The 26,405-nt window shown below is 45.4% G+C and overlaps 1 protein-coding gene across 4 annotated transcripts; it reads right to left on the bottom strand.

The window, feature by feature from the left end:
• Positions 1-453: 453 nt before the first annotated feature.
• LOC125742030 (inactive rhomboid protein 2-like) lies at positions 454-25,438 on the bottom strand. 4 transcript variants are annotated; one of them, XM_049013616.1, is made up of 18 exons: positions 24,614-25,438; positions 16,413-16,546; positions 12,866-12,969; positions 11,998-12,178; positions 11,625-11,837; positions 11,426-11,554; positions 10,996-11,132; positions 10,709-10,924; positions 10,512-10,623; positions 9,951-10,025; positions 9,638-9,799; positions 9,317-9,402; positions 9,161-9,224; positions 8,921-9,015; positions 8,646-8,721; positions 8,348-8,448; positions 8,111-8,264; positions 454-2,395 (listed from the first exon to the last, which is right to left on the bottom strand). In XM_049013616.1, exons 2-18 carry the CDS (start codon positions 16,527-16,529, stop codon positions 1,976-1,978), a joined length of 2,442 nt encoding a protein of 813 aa, XP_048869573.1. In that variant the 5' UTR covers positions 16,530-16,546; positions 24,614-25,438; the 3' UTR covers positions 454-1,975. The 4 variants fall into 4 exon arrangements, with proteins under 4 accessions (XP_048869573.1, XP_048869574.1, XP_048869572.1 ...); XM_049013617.1 differs by having other exon boundaries at positions 24,748-25,438; XM_049013615.1 differs by having other exon boundaries at positions 16,413-16,549; positions 24,614-25,437.
• Positions 25,439-26,405: the final 967 nt, after the last annotated feature.

The raw sequence follows: 26,405 nt of genomic DNA, 5'->3' as shown, positions 1-26,405 counted from the left end.
CATAAGCAACACCTTCTGGCAGCAGGAGGCTCACCCGCAGAAACACATGGAATCACTTTCTGGGAGATCATAACTCTACTCCCCGTACTTGAGAGTCCCTTAATCTCTGTTAGTGACTTAACTGTAGTCTACCCCTCAACGAGTTTACTTTGCCTGCAGTTCTGCTTGAGTCCTAACCTTTTTGTTGGGACATGAATGTATTTTAAGTGCAACATATCAAAATAGTCTGCAGAGTTCAGAAGTCAGGAAAGCAGGAAATCGAAACCTGCATCAGGACTTGTCTGACAAATCTACCATATCCATCTCCCAATCATCTTGAGTCACATATTCTGCCTAAAGGCCACTAAACAGTCTGTATTTCTGCGCTGTGCATTAAATTTAACAAGCAAAGGAAGGAATCCCGAGTTAATTAGTAAAGCAGTGGTGTTGGAAGACATAGAAAACAGCCGTAGGTTATTTTTAAATGTTTATTAATTATAAAGTCTTGTTTTTATACATATATATAAAACTGAGAAAATATAAAATATAAAATTCAGTGTCTCAGTGGAGAAACAGGAGCTCTCTTTAAATAAATAATGCTGTATAAGTTCTGCTTCATCCCCATCAGTACTGTTTAACTGCACTCTTGCATTGGGTACTTCAGCCGAGTCATAATCAAGTAAGGAGGGTGTTTCTCAAATGAGGACAAACAACAGCATAGTCTGGGGGAGTAACAAAGTAGCACCTTCTGGTTAAAAATTATACATACATGTAGTATGTACCAAACTCCTATGAGAAAATACACTGACCACACAGAATCTACCACTGGTCACTCCTGTTGGGACTTAGTCTGTTCCCCAACCACATGTACATCCAAATACGTGGCAGCGAGTACCAAATAACGTGTAGTATAGCGGGGATTTTAACATTGCGACTCCACAGTTTAGAAAAATTGGCTTACATTTAGTCCCTTCATCCGCTGCCTACTTCCATTTTCCTTAGCAGAGCAGGCAGCCGAAACGGAGACGAACAAGGCAAAAGTCACAGGACTGCTCGCTGACTCATACTTGGCTTACATGCTCCTCACACTACATAAAATCTTCACAGTAGAGGTCCTGAAATCATTTACCGACACCATACAGATGGAGTCTCCTATGGTTTCTGGATGGTTTAAGGAGGACTGCTAGTTTTTAATTCAGCGCTTGAATCTTGATAGGAAAGGCAGTGGATGTGTTTGTTTTATCGTGTGCTACCACTTCAGTTGTCTTAAAAAATAAAATTATTGGAGGCTAGTCAAGGCAGCGCAGGGCACAATAGTGTACCCTAGATGGGATGCCAGCCCATTGCCAGGCAGCTTAAAGATGGCAATTAGCTTGATCACATGGCATTGGACCGCAAGAGGAAAGCCGTCTCACACAGGAAGAACATGCAGACCCCATACAAACAGAGCAGAGGCAGGATTCAAACACCTAAGCCTGAAGGCTCCGGGTAACGGCACCACCCCCCAAGCCACTGCGATGCCCCACAGGAAAAAATCTGATAAAACAGTTTGGAGCTAGTTAGTTTTTTCGCAGAAGTACCTCACAATGACGGAAAAACACAAAAAGAATCAGAAATTATATTTAGTGTTAGAAAAATTTCAGTGTTGGGGGGGGTTAAGAAAATAACAGAACCTTGGTCCGAGTGTCATTCACAATTCAGTCTCTTTGGAAGTTTAAAAATTATGTGCATCATCTTCTATTGTTCCACAAACGGTGCTCATCCCAGAAACTGCCTTTCCGTGTTCACTGAGCATTACCAGTGCTTGTACCCTGTTTACTGTTGAGTTTCTCCTTTAGTGCTATAATCACAGAGTTTCGGGCTGCAGCGTAAACATTTCAGCGTAATCAAATGCAACCACCTGCAAACTTTAGTTTTTTTTTTTCCCCCTAAGATTGTCTTTCCTCCGAATTCATTCTCAAGGGAAGCTGGTCAATGTGAAATCTCCTGATGGGCACTAATGCAGAACGTGGTCAATGTCATACTTCTCACAGAACTTGCTGGTGAAGGGCAGACAGGTGAGATGCTCTAGCCAAGTCCAGTGGATGGGGTAGATGTAGAACCAGACCACCAGGGAGGAGAGCAGACCCACGTAGACCAGCAGCGACACGACAATGAGCACCCACTTGCGGTACTTGTCGAAGGTGCCAAAGGTGACGTAGGGCAGGAAAGCAAAGGACAGCAGCAGGCCACTGAGGAAGCCAAAGATGTGGGCGATGTTGTCAATCCACGGTAGCATGCCGCACAGGAACAGAAAGAGCACGATTCCCAGGAGCTTCAAGAAGGCCTTCCATGGCTTTTCCAGCATCTGCCATCCCTGGAAGAGCTCCACAAACAGGCAGGCCAGGAGCCCAAACTGGGAGCCAGCTGGTCCCACCTGTAAAACAGGAAAAGCTCAGAGACTGTACTGCGTCTGTAGGAGCAGGATGTGAGAATCTACACATGCTTCAGGAAGGAGCAGAAGTGTGAAGGACAGGGGCAATGACGCCTAGCAAACAATATAGCGTACCTGCAGAGTTCTCATCTCTATCATGTGTCAAGCTTGAAAGAAATTAGAGTAACATGTGACGCGAGGCATTTTTTTTGTGTTCAAGCCTCTTAGAGCTGGGATTTCCATGTGGAACAGCACATGCACATACAGGCAGGAAGAGAGATGATATGACCTCACGATTCAATGTTCTACAAGGTGCCATGGCATCTAGCAGGTCCTTTAACACTCAGAGACAGGCTGAAAGAATTATACACTAGTCTCATCTCTGGTCACCAGATTATTTGAACTGCCACACTTCTCTCTCGTACAGCAAGGATCCATCACCACTGTATGCCAAAAAACATTAAATCCGGCCCCTGAGAAATTAATAAGCCAAACATCCATCGTAATTATGCTGGGATATAACGGAAGCCAGTAGAATACCACACTGACATAAGCAGAGTGTATGACTGAAAATCTGTTTTAATGGACTATAAAATCAAAATGCAAATTGATTTATTATATGGTTGATAAATGATCTTGGCACTTAATGTTTCTCAGATAATTGGCAGTTTGGTTATAATGCACAATCTAAAGAGCTGACCTTTAAAAATGTCCCATTCTTGCATGCTCAGTTCTCCTTAAATGACAGTACTATTTCTTTACTAAGAGAATACAGTTAAACCATTAGCAAGGTTGGTTCAACTAGCCATTTCAGCAGCGTCACCCACACCAACCTGATTATACTGACGTCAGGGGTGCTGTGGGCAGCCTGGACAGATGGCTAATCTGAGAGGATGTAATCTCCACCAGGATAGGAGAGGAAGGGGCCCTGGACACCCCCCCCTTCACGAGGAACATGCTGCAGCCCAGAGTCACCCAGCGCAGACACCTGCCGCACGAGACACATGCCGGGGCTGGCAAACAGGTCGGAGCCCCCACTCTTAGAGAACGCTTACCCACCCAGAGCAGTGCTAACAAGACAGAGGCCTGCAGGGTCACATAAGATGGTGAGTACGCCTCCATCTAATCGCTGATGAAGGGATGTTCATCAAACCAATGACAACTGCTTAGCATATCAACGATAATGTAAAAACTAGTGTCACCATTCAATCCCAATCACTTAAGGAAGTTATTACGTCCCATTTTCACAACAAGCATTCAATTGGCTTCTTTGCACAGGAACCACAAAGACATACAACGTCCAGTCCAACAGGGTTTTTTATATCCATTTACTGTGATCAGGCTGCTGGTGCAGTACAAGGCTGGGGAATCCAACAAGCTTTTTTTACAGGTGATACTCCACACCACCATCGCCAGTGAATAGCTGGATTATAAATCAATCAGTATTAATGAATAACTGTACATTACTAAGATTACAGTATGTGGGAGGTTAGTCTTACTAGACAGACTGGGTCTGAAATGGATAAATTATAATTAAGTATTGATCCTCTGGGAATCTTGATACTACTTGACTCCTGCTAAAGCCCCTTAATTGAGCCATACGTCACTGGATGCAGAATGATGCCTCTCCATTTTGACTGGAGTGGGCGCAAGGCACGTTGCTCATCCCGCGTGACACAGCAAAGCGTGGCGAGCAGACCTCAGCAGCCTGCTGTGGGACTCTGGGCAGCACTGATATGTTGTGCTTAGAGCATCCTGAGGATCCCTTAATGGAAAAGCTCCTCTGCAGCTCGAAGAGAAGCATCTACAGGCCACCAGCTCCTCCCCCACAACAGTTTGCTGAAGTGCTTTCAAAAGTTCATTCCAAACTTTTCATCACGCACAGGGTGTACCGAGCGCTACACACTTTCAGAACCTCAGGCTGGCTTTGAATGCAAATCCCTGGACAAAACTAGAATTTATCCAATCTCGGATGGCAGTGTTTCTCTGCTCCTTGCATCAGCCCACTGTGCGTATCCCTCACTGTCAATTGACTTGTTTTGTTTAATATTATTTTATTGAAAGCTGTGCAGTATTTTTTTAAATTCAGCGCACCAATACATTTCTGCTATCATTCAAATTCTATATCCCTATAGCTGCACTCCTGCCCTTTTAAAATCTAAGACATAGTGCTTATTAATTTTTTTTTCACTAGTAAGGGTCACATTAGGCTATTTGTGGCGTTTAAAATTGCATACTATCCCTTCTAGTGCTATTTGGGTGATATGCCTTGAGATTGTCAGTCTACCTGGTCAGCATGGGATGCAAGTCTGTCTTGTGAAGCAGTAGCATCTTCCACGCACAAGTACATACATACTTTTTATTGCGCTGATTTTTCAGGCATGTGTGTATTAATTTTTATGGGAATTTCAGCAAAATACGATAAGTTCTTTGCGAGACTAAAGGGGGCATGGGGGCCACAGGGATGGGGTGATGTCAGTGAGACCACCCCCTCGCTGCACCCGTTGCTAATTCCCAAACATTGCACAGATGGAGGTTCCTTTACTGACTGGCCCTGTACTACTCCGGTTACAGACCTGAACTGATCCCATAGCGTCTTTGGGCTCGGTACTGTTTATCCCTCACTTAATCCGACAAGGTTGCTACACTTGTCTGCACATTTCCCAATATAAACCCCCATTCCCACATCACACGCCGCAGTTTACTGTTCCATTCTTGCTCTATCACTTTAAAGACAGATTATTCACACAGATTGTTCAAGGAACTCACGAAGCCTAATGCCCGCCAACTGCTACCAATCAAAACATATACAAATTTAACAATTAGAACTTAATTGATGACTTTTCAAGGGCAGACCAGACTGCAGGATATATGAATAAAAATGTGAGAACCGCATTTAAAATTCTCATCTATTTTGCAGAAATTAAAGAATGAGTTTCAAAGGAAAGGAACTCGGAACAGACGTCCTGGTAATAATTAAGTTAGAGACTAATTAGATAATCTTCCCATTATTCAAAGTGGTTTTAAATTAAACAACGAGATAAGACCCATTTTAACAAGGAAGGATTACATGGCATCCATTACTCTTTGCATACATACGGGTAATCAGGCTATTTTATCAAACCAAAAGCGTCAGCATGCAAAGTGCTTCAGCTGGACCTCTGACTTGTTTCCAGTAGTGATCCGCTCACGTACAGGTGTCCAAATGCCTCTAGGCACCCACGCTCATAGATCAATAGAGGCCACTTGCACCAACCAGAATCCCGAATGCTTTGCCCTTGTGAGCAGCACGGCAATAACTGAAGGTGCCATGTGTTAAAACCCACGGTCAGCCAATTCCAGCTTCAGGTACCACGTGTGCAATCACTTCACGAAGGATATCATCAACAGCATCTAGAACGTAACTAACAGTTTTATATAGCATAATTCCAGCCTCCAAAACAGGGATATTATTCAATTCTAGGCCTTACAGGCAGGGCGTGACAGCCTCGGTCCTCCAGAATAAAATTTTGCAGATTGGTGAGGGAGGGGGGATCCTGCACGATAAATTGTGTCAGCCCAGGTACGCCTGGCATGCCGGATGGTCAGTCAAGCCCTGCTTATGGATAGAGAGCTCATTCTGCTTAATGGATTTATTGCGTTTCTTTTTCATTTGCACAGTATGACACTGTTCAGATCAGGCACCACTTGACATTCATTCCCCCGTGACAGAACAGGACCCCCCCCCCCCGCAGAGGCCAGCTGGGGATTCAGCGGCCCCCGGTCCGCTGACAGGGCAGCCGCTGAAGGAGGCTGCTTAGGTGGCGTGTGCCAATTAGGGCGATCCATCTAATTCCCCAGGAAGCCCTAACCCCACCACACAGCGTGCCCGGCACTCCGCTTAAACCGCTCCGGAGGTTGTATGCCAGCGGGGGCCTGCCGGATGCCATTAAAGGCCACAGAACAACCGGCACTGCGGCTCGCGGGTCACTGATCCGAAACAAGGCCAGCGTGTCCTCAGTATTCTTTTTATTTTGAGGCCGAAAGCGAGGGATCCTGACGATCTCGCCTCACTTCTGCCGCTCCGAAATTAGACGCTGCTGCCTCAGCAGGTGAACACACTCGGCAGATGCCAGTAATCCGCCGCGCAAGAGGATTAAGCCGACGTTCCATCAGCACGTGGACCGATACGCGGCAAATTCCCGGCTTAGTGGCATTATTCACTTTCCCAGGTGCGAGCGTGGCGACGGCAGCAAGACGACACGTGAAGAGCGGCCGCAGAGCACGAGACATTCACTTCAGCTGAGAAACGGTACCACACTGTGCCAATCGCTCACCGGGCAGCTCCCCTTTCAAACGGCTGACAAGTGTATTTAATGAGCCCACGAGCTGCCAGGTACTGGGAGGGCTGGCTTTTCTGGGTCATTTTTAATGAGACGATGCCAGGGCAGTGATTATTTTGTAAGGCCACTTTCTCCCAGGCAGGTGCCCACATTCAGCCACTGCAGCGGCTGAACCCCGATCCCTCCTCGCCATCAGCAACCCAGGGACAGATTCCCTGGAACAGTGGCTGGGCTCGACTGCTCGACAAAAGCACTGCGTTCCCAAACACAACTGCGCAAGTTGGTAAACCCTTTTCATTCCGGGAATACCATATTTACACGGACAGAAGAATGCCACCAGAATTTCCACTTTTACCGCTTTCAACTGGGGGTCAGTGCCGAGGGGGAAACAAGTTCCCTCCCTGTAGGAACGAGCCTTGCTCAGGTCAAAGTGTGAGGACAAAAACATGCTCATTCTATAACACAGACAGCCAGGGACAGACATGCTACTTATCACACATTTAAAAGTTGTAAATGCTGATTAATTATATAATTATACGCAAGAATCCCAAGAACGAAAGTGTTTATGAACCTCGAAGGGCCCGAGTATTTTATAAAATGACACATGACGTTATGTGCCCCACCGAGGCACCCCTGCACGCCGCCCGCTTCCTCCAGCTGTGCATCATTAACGGAAATCGTGAGAATTGTTCCTTATGAAAACCGCACAGAGGAACGGCATCAGCGCATCCAGCAGCCAAACAGCAGGCTCCTCCGCATCAGCGAACGGCCACACTTAACCCCGAACAGGCCGCCACAGGAGATGCTTCACCACGCCGTCGGCGGGATCGCAGGGCAAACTCGCCGGCAAGCCGTAGGAGTCACGGTGCGAACAGCCGGCAGGGCTGAGAGAGGTCAGACGCGGCCAGGGCGCTTACCCTCCAGACGTGGTCATGTCCAGTAATCCCATGAAGCTCTTACCATAAACACCTAAGCTGTTTATCAGGTGGCTGAGAGAGGGGTACACTTCCCCCCCCCCCCCCCCCCCCCCACCAGCCTCCTGAAAACTTACACGCATAGGAAATGTCAATTGAGCACCCCAGGGATCTAATAGCAGAAGACACACTTCACTTGCAGCACAATGTCTGTTGGTATGAATGGTGCTGCCACTGCGTTTTGCTCTAGATAATTATGGGATCCACTCCAGTCCTCTACTCCAGTGAAGATGTATCGTTCCTGGAATCAGATCCTGCCAACTTCAGGCCACAAATCTAGGTGTTTAACCAAATACAGCACTTTATGGACAAAACTGCCATGAAGGCCAGTTTGTGGGGAGAGCATCAGAAAGTAGGAGCCAAAGAAGGGAGGGAGGAGCAGGGAGGAGGAAGGGAAGGCGCAGTGGCGAAGGCTCGTGTACCTCCGCCCGGTACGGCACGAAGAGGGCACTGCCCAGGTTGCCCGTGATGCCGCTGAAGATGTAGATGATGGAGATGCGCACCCAGCCAGCCAGCTTCTCCAGGTCCCTCAGCACGGTCATCTGGAACACCACGGAGACCAGGCAGTGCAGCAGCCTGCACGGATGGCCGCCAGGTCAGTAGGTTGGGGTGATGGTCCTGCGCGGGCAGGAAATGGGACCCGGGGGGTGCGGACTCACCCGGCGTGGAGGAACAGCGAGAGCCATAGTCGGTAGAACTGGTCAGGGACGTCCGGATTGAGGAACGGTAGGAGGCCACAGACGTCGTCTAAGCAGTGCACCTGTGAGGGAAATGCAGGTCAGATATAAAACCAGCCACTGGCTCAGTCTGTTATCCGGGTCCCGTGGCCTCATTGTTTAACAGCTTTTCCTGTTAATCTGCCAGGACCACCACGCCATACTGGGCCCCAGAACCCCCGCCTACCACTGCGCCCGTCTGCCATGCCGATCTGAGCCCAGGAGGGCACCGAGCTGTCACCTGAGAGCAGAGAGTGGCCTCCTCGTGGAAGTAACCATGCATGAACGTGCAGTATTCCCGCGTCGTAATCTCACACCTAGCACAAACACAAGCAGCATTTTTGATGCAACATTATTACCATTACACTAATAATACTACCACCAGGAATGATGCAATTTAAAATATCATCGCCACACCCAACGGCACAGCAGGTTTGTTGCAGAGCTGGGATACATTATTGGTTAGGTTTGATCAGCGAATACCTTACGGGCAAAGTTCTCTGTCACCAATCTTACCTGCCCTTGGTCCCGATACAGCAAGGTCTCCCCTTTATGCTGCAGTCCATGTGCCTGTACCCAGTGTGGTTCCACTTGCGTGGAAAAGTGCAGATCTGAAAACAGAGACGGAAGGTTTTCCCAGCATTCTCCGGGGGGCGTCGACAGACCCGGGACGGTAGCAGCCGCTTCAGCTGGAGACCGGCTTCTGCCGCCGTTGCAGGCCACGCTGATGGGAGTCGCGGCACGATGGGAACTCACCGGCCACTTGGAAATGTCATCGGGCCAGTTGTGGGGCGCCGCTGAGGCAGGCTCCTCACAGGTCCTGGAAGGCAGGAAAAAGAAAATACAATAAGCATGCTCAAGAATTCACTGCAACGTAAAAAAAAAACAAGGTTAAGAAAAAAGAGCCAGTACCTCGGGTCCTGGCTACACACAGAGCCAGACGAGCGCATTATGTCCAAATCCTCCGCATTCCATTTTATAAAGGTGGCCAGTGTCTCCTGCATCAACACATCACAAAGAGAAAACGTTCTATCCACACACTCTGCCTGCAGAGGGCGCACTATGGGTACGAAGAAACTACACTGAAAATACTAAACCCCGAGAGGCAAACCTCATCACTTTGACTTTAGCAGGTTTTTCCTCATAACTACAAACCTGTCACCCCACAAGGCTGGACACGGATCTGTACTTAGTGCCCTCATGGCAAATTTGTCTTTAAGATTTGCTGCGTACCGAGCAGTCCGTCTTCAGTGTCTGCACACAGCCCGAGTTGTCATTTTGCACACAGCAGCCTGACTCCCTCTCCAAATCCTTGGCTTGCTGGATCAGCTTGGAAATCTGCTCATCCTGTCGAATGCAGGGGGAGAACTTCGCCCCAAGGTGGATGAGATCTTCCTAGGAGACAGAGGGGGCAGACTGCCAGCAACAGCTAACTGAAGCACTGTCAACTGACAAGGTCAGAAGACCAGCATAAGCAAGGGGAGCAAGGACCGACATGACATGAGGCTGCCGTCGACACCCAGCAGGTACGAGTGCAGTCACTCACTGAGCTGGGCCCGATCCAGAAGTTCTCCTGCTGGGTATATTTCACGCTCTCGTAGACACCCTTGTTTCGGAGCACCTGAGAGAGGCCACAACGATGGTGACTCAGCACAGGAGATGCAGGTCTTTCGGAAATACAAAAACAACTCACGGTGGATGTGCGAGAGTAATGGCAAAGGTGCTGAACTAACAGGTTATAAACCACAGCAAACTGTTGAGTGCCAAAACCAAACCCAGTGAGGTTTCCATGGGACGAAGTGGCTCTGCTGGTTAGCACATTCTGATCCCGAGACCAGCAGAGCGATGGTGCCACTGAGCGAACCCTGTGACCGCAAACCTCACTCGCGCCTGCATGTGTGTGTGTGTTTATACACATCTCAGAGACCAACATGCAGGACACAAAAACCACACAATTTCCTAGTGATATTGCATAAAGCATTACTATTCTTTTCGAAGCAACACACTTCCTGTAAACCGCCCAGGTGACTAATCTCAACCAATCGGATAAGAGCACACTATGCCCGTTGTACCTCAAATTGGCCACTTGGGGGTGAGGGGAACTCACCAACTGAGAAGTTGAATGCTGGGCGAAGCCGACAGGGGCGAAGCCGTAGGTGCCGACGGTCAAGAGGGTGATGACGATGTGCACGCACGTGATCCAGTAGGTGAAGTATGGCCTGTTCAGGGCGGGAAGAGCCAGGGACACGGTGATGACCAGGCTCCGTAAGCATGCGGGAGACGCGGCAACTGCAGCCTCCCCACCTGTGACTGTGGAAGTCGTCCAGCTGCTTCTGCACCTGGCTGCTGATGCTGCGCCGATAATGCCGGTTCAGCCACTTGCCCACCACGCCCATGCCATACTGCCGCTTGTGCCGGTCGAAGGCGAAGTGCTTGACACGCGAGGCGATGCGCTGGCCACGCTGGGCGCGGGGCTTTCCGGGCAGCCGCGGGCCCAGGTCCTTCTTGATCGACAGGGGGCTGGGGGAGACGCAAATGTGAGGGGCAAGGGATACGCAAGTCACAACGAGGCCGGGGGGGCGGGGACTCACAATTTTACAGAAGGCTCCGCCTCCTTGAGGGTCGGCTCCTCGAAGTGCGGCTGCTGGTGGCCGCTGCAGGTGGCCGACAGAGGCGGGGACTCGAACACGTCATCGGGAATGGAGTACGCCTCGCCATGGGCATCGACCTGCTTCCCCAAGGGGTGGGGGGGGATTAGGGAAGGGAAACAGGTTACAGAAGGCAGCTGTACTCCACACATGGCTCCCTGACAGTCTAAAGCTCATGGAAGCCACAGAAGGAACACCTGATCTCTTCACATGATCAGTAGATACCACGTGCAGCATTAAAATAGCCAGCTGGCATCTGCTCTTAATTATCCTGGGGAATCAGTGCTGCCCCTGTGCAGCTGGCAGGGATTAAGGCTATGCGGTCAAGAAGGGGTGGGGTCAAGAGGGGGCGGGGCCAGTGGGGGGCGCTTGCCTTGCTGAAGAACACAGAGTCTGAGGTATCGGCTGTGTCCACGGTGTCCTCTTCCAACCAGCTGTGCTGGGCGAAGCTGCGGCGGGGAATGGTGCGGCTGGCCTGGGAGGTCAGCATCACGGGGCGGCCCTGTGGCGAGCGGCAGAGCTGTCAGACCTGCGGCCCCAGGAGGCAGCCTGGCTGGCGGTAAGGGACCCACCTTGAGAAGGTTGGACGCGGCGCGGATGCTCATGCGGGCCACAGACTCCCTTTTGCGGCGCGGCGGGCGGGCGTAGCCGGAGCGCTGGCTGGAGAAGGAGCAGAGCGAGCTCATGCCCGGGGTCAGCGGCATGGGGGTCATGTGAGGCGTCCGCGGCCGGTCCGGCTCATCGGGGTAACGGAATGGCCGACCCCGGGCCAGAGGGTCCACTATCTTAAAGGGGCCATGGGACATAAGAGACATCACTTACCCTATACGAGTTCTGCCTACCTGAGTTCATAACCCATTCAAGTTATTCCCTCCCTCCATCCACCCATTACCCATCCAATTCATCTACCCATCCGTCCCCCCCAGGATGCCCCCCCCCCCACACCTTGGGCATTCTGTAGGCGCCTGGCGACTCCAAGCCCTGGTCCAGGCTGGGTGCCTCGTGCTCGCGGTACTGCGCCTTCAGTCTGCCGTAACGCTGGCTGCAGTGCTGCATGCTCTTGCGCCGCCACTGCATGTGCTTGCTCTCGCAGTCGTCCCCAACACCGAACCACTGCGCCGTGCCCCTGCAAGACCACCCCCCGTCCGGGGACATGTCAGCAACTTCGCACACACATCACTCACCCTATACGAGTTCTGCCTACCTAAAGCTTTCCTGTTTCTGTCCTATTTTTGTTCTACTGATCTCCAGTGATGAAATACCCCGGAGATGATCCATCTCTCAGGGCAGCTCACACATCCCCGTTAGAGACAGTCTGCGAGATCTGGGTCAATGGTCTGGGGGATCAGCACTAAGAGGCCCTGACGCAGCAGGCGGTGCCAACCAGCCCCCCCCCGCAGATATCCAACATCAGTCATATAACACAACTCATTTGACAGCTGAAATGACTGTACAGTTAATCCTCTGGGGTCTAGGGGTAGAGAACACATTCACTGACTGGGGCATGGTCACACATTTCATTCAATATCATAAACTTAATTCATGGCAAATAAATTATAAATAAATAAATGATTGCAAATGTGTCACATTTATGTGAAGTTTGTAATTTGACATCGAAGTATAGACATTGCAAAACGCAGTTTGGAACACTTGCAGAAACATTATAAAAGTACATAGTAAGTAATGGTGGCAGTTTGTTTTGACCCCAGATATCTAATCACCAAAGTCTTGGCTAGTGTATATAAATTAGGCGTTAAGCCATAGCTGTAAATATCTCATGAGCATCTCTCCAAGGGGAAGAGCAGCTGCTCACCTGCGGATGCTCTGGGAGAGGGAGGTCTGCCTCTCAAAGGCCGGCCTCGCACCCCCCACCACCGTGCCATCTTCAGACTGGACACCCAGGTCAGAGCTCAAGGGCTAGACGGAGAAAGAAAGAAAGAGAGAGAAAGAAAAACCTTCAGTGACACACATGGCCAATTGACAGTGAGAAACCAAGAAGAATGGTAGCAAAGGCCAATCAAATAGCAGCTCGGGGTACTTTTTGCCCACACAGAAGGAATTCAGACCTCGGCATTGGTATCTGCTGATTCTAGCCAACTGAGGCATAATACTAATGTCCACATGTGAGTTGGCCGAGTTGGTAACAGATAATGCCAGTTACAGTCTGACATAAAATTGGCAGTTTGGGACCATTTTGGAGAAAAAGTAGATAAGACCTAGACCCTCTGTTGGCTGCTATGCTAAACTCCCATATGTTGGTGGAAACGCATCCAATGCGCTAATTCATCGGAGACAAAACCAGAACGTTTCCTAGTGGCATTTAATGCACTTTAAGGAAATTCAGACCAGGCTAAATATTATACATATATATAACATTATAAGGCTAAACATCTATAGCAGCACTTATTGATGCATCGCTATATGTAACCATACTCGGTAGAACACATGATTTAGACGGGATTTAATTCACTATGACTGTTACAATGTTGGGGGCAGCATGGTGGTGCAGTGGTTAGCACTGTCGCCTCACACCTCTGGGACCCGGGTTCAAGTCTCCGCCTGGGTCACATGTGTGCGGAGTTTGCATGTTCTCCCCATGTCGTCGTGGGGTTTCCTCCAGGTACTCCGGTTTCCCCCCACAGTCCAAAAACATGCTGAGGCTAATTGGAGTTGCGAAATTGCCCATAGGTGTGCATGTGTGAGTGAATGGTGTGTGAGTGTGCCCTGCGATGGGCTGGCCCCCTATCCTGGGTTGTTCCCTGCCTCGTGCCCATTGCTTCCGGGATAGGCTCTGGACCCCCCGCGACCCAGTAGGATAAGCGGTTTGGAAAATGGATGGATGGATGTTACAATGTTATATTTCGAATTGTAAAAATAAAATGTTAAATAAAGTGCACAAAGAAGCATCTCCTAGGTCTCCATGGACACACTGCCTTTGGTTTAAAGCTGTTCCAAATGCTGTTTGCGGTTTTCATGATATATAATTTCATAACAAATCCCATTTTTCCTGCTATCCCAAAATTACACTTAACTGTGACGCCAAAACCGAGGTTTGTACTGAACCATGAATTTTGTATGCTGTTACATCTCTAGCAGAGACATCAGTGAGCTGAATCCAAGTGCCCCCCACTGGACGGATTACACATTAAAGCCATACAGGATCAGCGGGATGGATCTGGGAGGCAGTTTTCCCCTGATCAGGTGCAGTGCCTTCACACTGTTGTCGAGCCAGTGGGTCCAGCCACTTTGGTTTTTGTTTTTCAGTTAGAGCTTAAGGATCTTATCCATTATACACTTCATATCCTGCTGAAACTCAACACTATCATTACACAACACTGTCAAACAAATCATTATTTAAACAAGCAAACAAAAAATAATAAAAACAGATTTTGGGGCGGGACTTTAAACAGCAGCATGTTTGTTGATTTAGCCTCAGGTCAGCCAAAGGGTTAAATTATAAAGGTCAGTTTGAATGACATTCAGGCATACACTGCATTCAGGCAAACAAAATGTTTTACTCCTTCGAGCCAAGAGGTGGCGCCCTCTCTCAGTGCAGCACCCAGCTGTGACATTTGGTGGCTCTTGACTGTTTCTTACGCAGCGAGGTGGGTGATGTCAGCTTATTCCATCCTTAATCAGGATGAGCACGTTGAGGCAGCTGGCACTAGACGCTACCCAACTCACTGAGGGTTAACCTCACTGTGTCATGGAAAAAACGCTAGCTGCTGAAGATCTCTTTTTTTTTGTAGTCACTAGATGGTTGATTAGTCTGATCCAGCTCATTACTGGGGCTGCATGACATGCAAATGGCACATGAGCAATAATCACCAGGGCTTTAGATGACGACAAACGTTTATCCAGATGCTGGTTTTTCGGTAGTTTACTTATGCCCACAATTTGCTAAGCGGACTAGTAACCCTAAAACATTAGTAATCATTAGTAGGTTGTCCTTTTCTTCACGGCCACATCAGTGCTTATCGTCTCCATGATTTAACAAAAAAAAAAAAGGGGCACGTACCGAATTTGATACGCCGAATTTATACAGATTATTAACTTATGGACATCACAACACCCATCTTATTAATATTTTAGGCATACTACTAAATTTGCTTACCAAATAGGGCTGGGTGATATATCGAAAATGCATCACGCATGTGCAATAATCACCGGAGCTTCAGATGACAGGGAAACGTTTGGCCAAGCGCCAGCTTTTCGGTGCTATACAAACGTTTATTTACGCCCACGATGGGAATAAGGTGTCAAATATACTGCTGTAGGAGAGGCTAGGCAGGGCCGACACAGTTAAGGTGAATGGAATCTACACTGTAGGTAGCTGCATAGCCGTGTACCCTACGTTGTAGCCTATGAGTCAGCCTTAACCAACACTATAAAATGGTCTTAACTCACTTCTCCACTGCACCAGATACCATACTTCTGGTACCTCAAAAAGTATGGTACTTCTTGTGTTGATTTTCCACATTAAAACTTCTACTGACGCTGAATGACATCACATTTTTGTATTATTTTATATTGAATTTTAAAAATGGCTATAGAATAGGGCTGGGTGATGTGTGAAATTACTACCAACATCACATGTTGTGCGCATGAAATTCTCACATAGCTATGACCATGATAGTCAGCTGGGTTGACTGGCTATTTCTTACTGTCCAGACAAAGTACAGGCGGGGAGATTTAAGTTTTGGAACATTTTTAACCCGTCATAGGAAACAAAACATAAGCTTTGCAATTTTAATGTTCCTTTTCAAGATTATCTAGTATATGTTTTTTAAAGTTTTTGCATGAGTTCAGCTTGTGCGCTCTGAGCCAATTATAATCATTTTCATCCTTGCTGTTCAAGTCATTCCTAGATGGGTTTAATTTCTAAATAAATTTACTTTTTCATGTTATAAATATCGTACCATTCATTGCAGAAAATATAGATTATTTGAAAACGTTCCAATATCATACAGCCCTAATATATTAAACAAAACCAACAAAACCCTTTTTATCCAGCCATCCATCACTGGATCTGTTATTCTGACCAGATCACCATTAAAGCTCTTCATTTGTCCATGCATCAATTATAATAACTTTATTTTTACTTTATTGATTTTTGAGTCCATAACTATGCATAACTAGGTTTATTTGCAGAACAAGATTGACAATAAACACATTTGGAAGTCCCGCCCCAAAGAACCTAGTGCAGTGGAAAAGCACCCCTACTCTAGCCCCGGACTGTTAGCTCTTCCAGCAAGCAGAGTGAAGACATGTGGGAAACAGCATCAGGTGGTGCACTGTGGAGATATGGCCAAGATGGCGTGCTGGGGTCGGGGGAGTCGTAAGAAGATGGCACCACACACCTGGCAGGCAGAGTAGGCCCCGTCGTTGACATCCGGAGGTGGGATGGCGATCTTCAGGCTGGGTGGTTTCTTGCTCTGCAGACGGGTGTTAGAGTGACCGTAACCATGCGATGCCATCCTGCCGTACCCACTCTCTGCTGAAGAGAGAGAGGAGTCTCAGCGGAATCTAAGCCTCTTAAGCCATAAACACCCTCACCGTGCTACGTTATAAAAAGGACGGAAAATGCTTAAAATTGCGAGTGACTTTTGGAAAGGTACTCATCCTTGATATCTTCAAACTTTGAGGGTGAGTAATTCCCTTGAAAATGCTGACCCATATTGCTTTGCACACCCACATACTAAATAGAAAACTAAAATCTCATGATGAAGATCTACCAAAATACAATACAATAATCTGATTGCTAACCTTAAGGAGTTGGTGTTCTCTTACCAGAAAGAACTTTTTTTCTTATTTTTGGAACGTAATTTACTTATTTTTTTTTATCTATTTTGGTAGAGGATCCCTTTAATTATAATTTACTTGAAATTACTTCCCAAACAATCGGTATCGGAACAATCGGAGTCAATTTTCAAAATAATAATAATAATAATAATAATAATAATAACAACTATTGGTATTGGCCAGATATTTCCTTATTTGAGCATCACTAAACAGAAGTTACACCATGTAGAAGATGAACATAATGCTTCTAAAGACTACCGAAGCAATGCAGGAATTGCAATATTCTCTATTGTTCAAGCGATATCATTCATTGTTGGGGTAGTGATGGACCAGTTAGGGAAGCATGCTTGTGATCGTTAGGTTGCTGGTTCGACTCCCTATCCAGCAAGGTACCACTGAGGCACCCTGAACCCCTACAGACTGCTCTCCGGCCACTAAATAATAGCTGCTTTCTGCTGTGTCACACGTGGGTAAATACAGAAGACACATTTTGGTTCAGTGATGGCCTAATGGTTAGGAAAGCATGCTTGTGACTGAAATGCTGCTGGTTCAAATCCCCGACCAACAAGGTACCGGCCCCATGCACTGCTCCCCGGGCGCTAAATAACAACAAATGACAATTAATCTCTTAAATATATCCAAATAATTTACTGCTGCATCGTTCTTTCCACAACACCACAAGTAAATGTTGCTCTTATATTGACTGACTTTACTTATTCCTGGCAAAGCCAAATTGAATGCAGCCTACGGTTAATTGCCCATCCACCTCATGTGCTTTGCATTTGGGGAAACTGAATACTCCACTCATTATTACAGCTACATCAATTATGGCGCCATTGTGGATTTTTTTTTTGTGGCTATGCGTCCATCACTGAGTCACTGAGGAGGGACCAGTGACAGCTGCATGACTCAGATGGACACTTAACCGGACCAAACACCTTCACAACTTCAGAAAATGGGAAAAACCTGGTATCAGGCAAATGCTGCACAGATAATATAAATGCTCTGCCAGCGTCCAGCTTATAACCCAGAAATGGCATAAACATGGCCCATGGATCCAGTACTGCTCGGTACCACAGTGACACCTTAGAATCAGTGCTACAGCAAAGAACGTGCTACTGCAAAGAGACACCCGGTGTTACCACAACCAAACAGAACATTTACCTTTATTTAGCAGACGCTTTCATCCAAAGTGAGGCACAGAGTACGTTACCAACATACAGCTGTCATGCTTGGAAAGTGCTGTTGTGACACAATAATATACCGTCAAGACTTTAAAAGCAACATTATCAAAAATACATAAATTCAATCTGGCAAAACGAAGTAGTTAGCGGGACTGCAAACGTTCGCAATAAAACCACAAATGCAATCAGCCAACCTAATCTTCCATTTACAAGCTTTTAGATCGTTCCCAGGTACGTCTCTACCAGTTGAGTAGCTTGAGTCATAACTGCCCAACTTTTTAAGATAACGAATAAAACAGGCAGAATGGTTCTCCTGCTCCGGGATCCATTACGCACTCTAGGTTTCCGAGCGATCGTCAGAGCTGTTACAGATCAATAAGAGGTCTTCCTTACAGCTTTTGAAATGCCCGACCTGAGGAAAGATGACACCAGCAAAGTCCATCTGTCTGGCGGAAAATAAGTCATTGGTGAGGATGAGGGCACCAATATTCTCCAGAGGCACTTCCATATTATAGAATTTCAAGGGCTCTTACGGGTTCACAGCCTAATGGAGTAACAAGTATGGAAATACGTGACCATCTTAGCCACAGTCTAACCTATATGCATTATTCTTCAGGGTCTACGTGATAACTTTACTTTCCTATAATGGAAGACAGAAAAACCAACCTCAAACTCAGAGTCTTCTTATACAGCCACCTATTAGATATCAAATAGCAGACTCATATTGTCCAAATATGGTTGATCTTTGAATTACTAGCTCAGTCTGAAAGAAAAGAAAAAAAAAAAAAACTTCTTACCAAGTTGGTCAAAACAAAAAAAAAAACCCTGTAATGCAATGGTTGGATTTTTCACAGGAACTTGGGTGTCTGCATTCATTATAACCAAACGGAAAGGGATTTTTAAGTATGGTCCAAAAACAGTTCTGAGAACTTGTTGGGGCTTCCCACAGCGTCATCAGCGGACAAAAGATTATGTGTTCAAGGAGCAGATTAGACTGTTCTTCCTGCTTTATTCTACATGCTAACCGGAAAGCAGATCAGTAAAAAGCAGAAATCCACCAAGATTAAAATCTTTTCCCATTTCTGGTGGTTTTTCAAAGTATCTAAATCACCATGATGATTGTGCTGGCCTTGACATTTACCCATGATACTGATCCCAGATTCTGATATTATATTTTATAACGATCGTCTGCAAAAGGGGGGCCTTAACCTCATTTCACTGGCAATCGAAATGTAAACATTGAGACGTCACTGTTCTTATCTGAACACTGGAATTTCACTGGAAGGTAGGAGATCCACATCCAGTTCTGTTATTTGCTGCCACCATGTGTCCTGAGAAGGCCTGTCATGCACCTTTCCCATTATAGCAAAGCCCACAGCCCACCACCTTTTAGACACGCTTTTTAACAAATCATATTGCAGTGATCCTTTCGCTATATGGCTGCAACTTGCTGGTCAGAGAAAAGCATACTAGGAACATAAAGCATAACATTATTTAACGCAAGTATACGTATCAGACACTTATTTTCATGTTTTGCTGTATTTCTCTTGTCTCTCTGATGCTTCTAGTAATGCAGCATAGGTAAATAGTTTTTTTTGGGGGGTAAAAGTTAAACACGCTGTTGGTAAATGTGCTAGCAGGGCAGTAGAGCTTGGCAGGTATCCTACTGCGCAATGCGACTGAGTGTGTTTTGCCAATAAAGTTCCTTTGTTGCGTTAAGCTGTACTTAGTTTTCAGTGCCATTGAAATCGGTGAATGTTACAATATTATTAACTTACTGACACCTGAAACATCACACAAAGCAGCTTATCCTCTTCATACCGAATTCAGGATATTAACTTGACACACCCAAAGCCCTATGACTGTCTGCTCCTGTTGAGGCAAGCTCTCCATTACCCGCACAACAATGAGTTTACACATCACAGACTGTGGACACGACACTTCAAAACAGACACTCATCTTTCAGGACAGAAGAAGCAGACCAAATCAGGCTTCTTTCGATAGGCTGGTAATGCACTACACAGCTACATTATAATATAGAAGACCCATTCTTTATTCCTGCATCCAGCCAGGAATGGTAGGAATGTAGTTTTCTAGGTTTTGGCATCTTACTCGCCTAGAGGTTCACTGCTATGTTTGATAAGTGCTGGGCACCTGCTTCTGTAGTAATGACTTCTCAACGTAACGTGAAGACTGTGGTCGTTTTAGCTAGCAAGAACAAGAAGCCAGACAGTGACACTGCCTGCAATCCATCCATCCATCCATATTTCAAATGCTCATCCTGGTCAGGGTCCTGGGTGCCTGCAGCTCGGCCCAGGCTGCACAGGGCTAAGGTGCACCCTGGACAGGATACCAGCAATGACATAGCTGATATTAATAATTTAGCATTTTAATAATTCTCAGAGAAAGGAGACCTTCGTATCCGATTCTTGGACCAAAAAAGGCTATTAAGACTGTGGTTTAAAACAAGCAGAGCACAGCTTTACTCAACAGGGCCTCATTTACTGAAAACGAACATAGTGTTTAATTCCTTATAAAGTAAAACAGAAGAAAGTTTTTTGATTATTCATATCTAATACATTTCTTGCTTGGGGACCAAAGAAGAGGTCGAGGAGACAAGTTTCAGTGCAGTGTCTGTAGTGTTTGGTTCCTGGTAGTGTGAGAAGCTTGGTGTATATTAGGGTTAAAAAAAATAAGATATAAAAGGATTTGAGTCTATCAAAGGAAGCATTTAGGTGGCACTACATAGGATTGTGTTCTTCTTAAGACAAAATAACTTTAATAACTAAGCTAGCAATAGCTGGCTTTACACCCTGGTCTATCCACTAAAACTCGTTTTACACCATTATAAATTTGAGAATCAAAAACAAACAAAAAAAAAATCCCAGTGGTCTGCATTTTTTTTCCGCTACACTAACGAATGGCCCCTAAAATTCTACACAGTTATTAATGTCACTAACTGGAATTCAAAATTAGAAAAATGATAAAAGCGCCCCCCGCGATGGGTTGACGCCCATTATGGGTTATTCCCTGCCTTGTGCTCATAGGCTCCGGAAGCCCGTGACCATGAATAGGACAAGGTGATTACAGAAAACGGATGGATGGATGAAGCTCCCTTTTATAAACAAATTTACCGGTGCATTAATTGAAAAGTTTTAACTCTTATTTGATCAATGAAACAAAATGTAGTGAATACAAAGGTAACCCTTGTATACCCCCTTAAAATTCAGCATACAACAGGGCGTCACTATTTCTGCAATGACTGCTATTCGGTTAATCATTTCCTGTGTCTTTAACCAGTACTGCAGAAGCTGCCCATCTCAAATGTAGCTATTCCCCCATGCATTTCACATTATCAAAGACACTTCTGACCCACAACCACACGGCTGAACATGCAATCAACAGATGTGTAGTCGATAAAAATAGAAACAGGCTACTATTGCATAATTTCCTTTAGGTGTTACTTCATTAACCAAGTCGTGCAATTTCTGCAGTTTTCCTTCCCTTTTAGCTAAATGCAAAATGCATTAAACAAGAAAAGAAAATGTAGGCATTAGCCTTTGCAGGATGAATGCATGATTAAACTCAAATGGGAAATAAGAGAAAAAGAACATGCAAGAGAACATGTCCAAACAATTACATTTGCAAGTTGTGTGCATATTAAGTATGTATATTTAAGGCTCTTCGGAGCTACTTCTTAAAGCCAAATAGTCATATAAAGAAGACAGAGGTTCACTCAGTACTTGTTCACTCACATCTCACAATACTCATTCATACACTACACTTTACCACGCGTCTATTCAAGCACACCTGCAGCCTGCTGATTGGCTAAACAGCATTTCAGCAACGTCCAAACGGGAACTGGATTTGCCCATGGCCACAGCAGGAGATCACAGGAAGGAGTTTCTTTCAGCTGCCGTGCAAAAGTTATTACCACGAACCACGCACTTGCATATGCGTAGGCAAGAGGACAAAAATGACCAATGGGGAATTGAAATGCAGCTCAGTGCATGTATGGACTTGTATCAATCACCCACCCCCTGTGCATGCAGTACAAGCTTGTCACTCGTGATCTGGGTGAATACTAACACTACATACTCTTTTGGTTTAGGTGTCAAATTCTTTTGCCATCCCCTTTCCAAGTGTAAAAAAAAATTATGCGAAATAGATCTGAGAGCATTTATGAGTAGTTCATAAATCCAAATCGTTAAATAAATAACCTAGACATAGGGAGTTGTGTTAGAGCAGTAAAGCCAACAGGCATGTCGGGACTTGGCGCCTGGGGACTAACGAGCGGGAAATGTTTGAGTCAAAGAACAGGGCAGCAAGCAAGCATGGGCTCTAATGGGTGAATGATCTTACCGTTCATCAAAAGCCTAACATGTTGTTAATTATATTAATTGCTTGTATTTCTGTCATCAATTGATTGATGGTGCGGCACAGTTAGAGAGCTTATAATCACTAATCACAATTATGAGGTTTAAGATGACATAAGACCTAGGTTTTCGCACTTCTATTCTGAGCAAGAAGAACAATTACGGCCCAAGAGAATGAACTTAATTTCATTCTGTTAAGTGCTCACAAGTTCTGGTAGAAAGGATTATCGCTGGACTGCCAGGACCTGAAAATTATATTTCTGCTTTGGAATCAGCGACACCACATTAAATGCCTTCAAAACTAATGTTCGGCTGCACAGACCAGCACTCGGGCGTACAATGTGTTTGACGTATGCGCCCCTGGCTCCTGTCACTTTTAAGTGAAAGGCCCAGATGCCAACAGCTGTGCGTGAAACCACTTCTACAGCTTCTTCCACTAGGTTTTTACGCAGGTGTTTCTGTGGCCTAACAGAAAAAAATCCAGCTGCTGGCACCAAGCATGTCAACAACTGTTTTTATCATGGAAACATGATAATAAATTAGCGCTTTCAGCCAGAACCTCATTATAGAAAAAAGGAAATGACAAATATAGTACTGATAGGAAAAACTCACAGTGGGTGGCATTACCAGATGCTGTCAAGCGCTTTGTTGGTTACTATTGAAGGCCAATAAAGCTATACAGTCATAAAGGTATAGGTCACAGTTCAGTCACACAGTGACAGTCAATAGGATAAAACACTATTCTAAACATGACCTTCCCACAGCTACAAAGGTCAGCATAAGGCCAAGTCAAAACACATCAAGCACATATATATATCTCTCACACACACACACCACATATAAATCTTCTAAATACCCATGTGACTTACAGGAGGCTATGACATCATCTGCTTTGAAAGCACAATGTATATGTTCGCTCCCTGCCCATTTCTATCGTCTAGGTGAATGTAAATACGACAGAACAACCCAGTCATTTTACACCAATGGATAGCAGATATACTGCAATGTCTCAAATGATATAGCAGCAATTTTGAATTTGTGATCATCGAGAAGTTTTTCTTAGAAAAACTTCATGGCGAGAGTGGTCTCCCACAAAATACATTGATGAATAAAGCACAAAGTAGTTCATACCAGCTCAATGCAACAAAATAAAGTCTCATGGCTGAAACCGTAATTTCCACCACGATGGTACAACAGCACGAGTTGAAAGTGAAAGACGTCGCAGAAAGAATGATTAAATCCTATGTCAATATGACTGGTAATGAAACAAAAAATAAAAAACGATCAAGTACTAACATGATATCCGACGCATATATAATGAATTCAGTAATTATTCCGTTCAGTTAAAAAAAATGTAGGTAATACTGCATTTTTGCTGGCGCGTTACGAGCCGTTAAGTTTAGTATTTATGTCTTCTAAAGGAAATACCCCGTTCCATAATATCACATAAGCTACCGGAATGTGAAAAAGTCTGTAATCGAATGAAATACTTCGTATGTCAATAAATTATTCGGTACCACAGTAAAACAAATTCAAAAGCAACGGCGTACGTTTTTAATAAACGCTTTAACGTTTAAGTATTTTAATCTTTATCAACGCCATTTTTTCGTACGTTTTGTTTGCTTATACAGCAAAGTTTCCGAAAGCCCTATGTAGCTGGCACATAAAAGATATCTGCAAATGTTTTAAAATTGCAATTCATACTGTGGACTACGCTGCACAAATGTAAGAGGTGACCCTGAATTGGACAAGCGGTTACAGAAAATGGATGAATGATTAAGATACTGTTAAGTTTATGCGAAAAACCACTGCTTTAAGTGCCCGGTTCTCGCCGGTACGCAGTAGCAGCACCTCTATGTTTTCTTCAATATTTCCTGGTACTGAATAACAAGGGGGTACCAGCAGCTGCTTTCCCCACTTCAAACCCTGTTTAAAGCGTTCAGCTTTTCCAAATAAGTTTACTCCCTAACTAAAGAGTAACCACGGACAATGTGGTGCGCATGCCGCAAACTCTTCACAATTCGTTTGAAATTTGCAGGAAACATTCAGGATTTTAATCACTGGGGAAACCAGTCCGATCTGCAGACTGTCTAATAATTTCTAAATTATTTGTTTGAGGTAACTATATTAACTTCATGGCAGTAATAGTCTTTGTGTTTCACTATTAAAGAAATGAAACTACACTATCTCGCTGCTTACCTTCCAGGTCGGATCCTCCACCTCGAATATTTTCCAGGTATTTGTAATGAAGTCAGCACAGCACCAATTCGGGCGCTTTCACTTCGTTTGGGAGCGACGCTCCGGCCGTAGAGGAGGGGTTTGCTAAGGCCTACCTGCACGGAAAGCAGCAGTCCGTTCAGCACACGTCGCATGTGGCTCCGGAGGGCGACTTCAGCGCACAAATCGTCGGGTCCGTTTCTGCTCCGCTACTCCCAGATGTCTCGCGCCACTCCTCGTTACGTCACAGCGCCAGCAAAACGCGCGGCGCTAAGGAAGAGCCTCGTGCCGAGTTCCGGGAAGGTATGAAAACTTAATGGAATCGCTGAGATGTGCCGATGATCAAAGGACACGACGAATCGTCTCCGGCCGTCTTTATTGGTTTTAATTTCTTTATTGGTTTTAATTTACTTTCGATGGGATGTTTCACATTCTTTCGATTTGCCAAGTTTCTGTTTTTCCCCTCTTTTACGAAACTGAAGAACACAGTTGAGTAACTGCCGGGCTGCCAACTTTCACATATCTGGCGTGACACTCACGCGTTCAAACTCTAAAGCTCACGCAGGAAATCTTACAGCAAATCAATATTATTCCATTATGAACCTAAAATTAGCTATATCAAAAGCGTTGGGATACTTTGCAAACCCTACATACAAAGTAATGAAACTTTTACATACATGTACATGCGTGTATAGACTTGTCTTGAAAATCTCTCGCCAGCCAGCTGATCGAAGTTGGCAACCCTGTAACTGTTGGATATTAATTATACTCAAAACATGATTCCACAGGCGTAGTTCTTGAATTAAGAAATTAACTTGCGCTTGGATAAAGTGTAAGACTGTTGGGCAGGGTTATTGGTAACAGTGGAAGAATAATTTCCTGTTGATAGGCCCTGTTAGTTTCGTCATCAATGTATGTAAGATAAACGTTGCTCTTGTGTTATTCTTCTTGCTATGTTTCATATTAATCGATCAAATTAAAGCATCTAATTTTAGAACCACACGATCTACCAGAATTGGTATTAACCTCTCTTGAAAATCACTCGTTGAAGATTAAAGCTGCAAGACAATAATACTGCACTTGCAGTTAATACGGGAACTTCACAATGCATACGGTAACCGTGAAATAAAATTACGTGTAACGCAAGTGATAAAATTAGCTATTTTCAAATTTTGGTGAAATGTTAAAAATCGAGATTTAAACGTGACTGAATCTTGTCTAACATGACAGCGCCATCTGGCGGATTTAATATGACTTGCACCTTATCTGATAGATTTGGCCGCCTTTGATTTAAGATTATTACAAATGTCTTTCCATTATGCAGTGGCGGACTCAGACTGTTGGAAGGACAGGGGCAAAAAATAAAAATGGCACCAACTGCATAACGTGCGACTCCCCAAGCCCTCCTGCGCACGCGCACACACACCCACACACAAGTAGATACGCCATTCATGGTGAAATACTGTTCTCACATGTATGGGAAACTGCATTTCATAGTGGAGCACAGTAAGTTTACCCAGTTGTAAGGTGGAAGGCTATCCATTAGGACAGCTCCTCATTCTCACACATGGAGGGACACCCTATACAGCACTGCATCACATTTCATCCACTGCAGGGCCATCCATTAGGACAGCTCCTCATTCTCAGACATGGAGGGACACCCTATACAGCACTGCATCACATTTCATCCACTGCAGGGCCATCCATTAGGACAGCTCCTCACATTCTATTATTGAATCTGACAATTATCAGCAAATATTTTAATAAAATACCA

Source organism: Brienomyrus brachyistius, chromosome 5, assembly GCF_023856365.1.
Source record: "Brienomyrus brachyistius isolate T26 chromosome 5, BBRACH_0.4, whole genome shotgun sequence".
Taxonomy (NCBI): Eukaryota; Metazoa; Chordata; class Actinopteri; order Osteoglossiformes; family Mormyridae; genus Brienomyrus; species Brienomyrus brachyistius.
The sequence above is the reverse complement of the archived record's forward strand: the minus strand, read 5'-3'. Positions and strand labels throughout refer to the sequence as shown.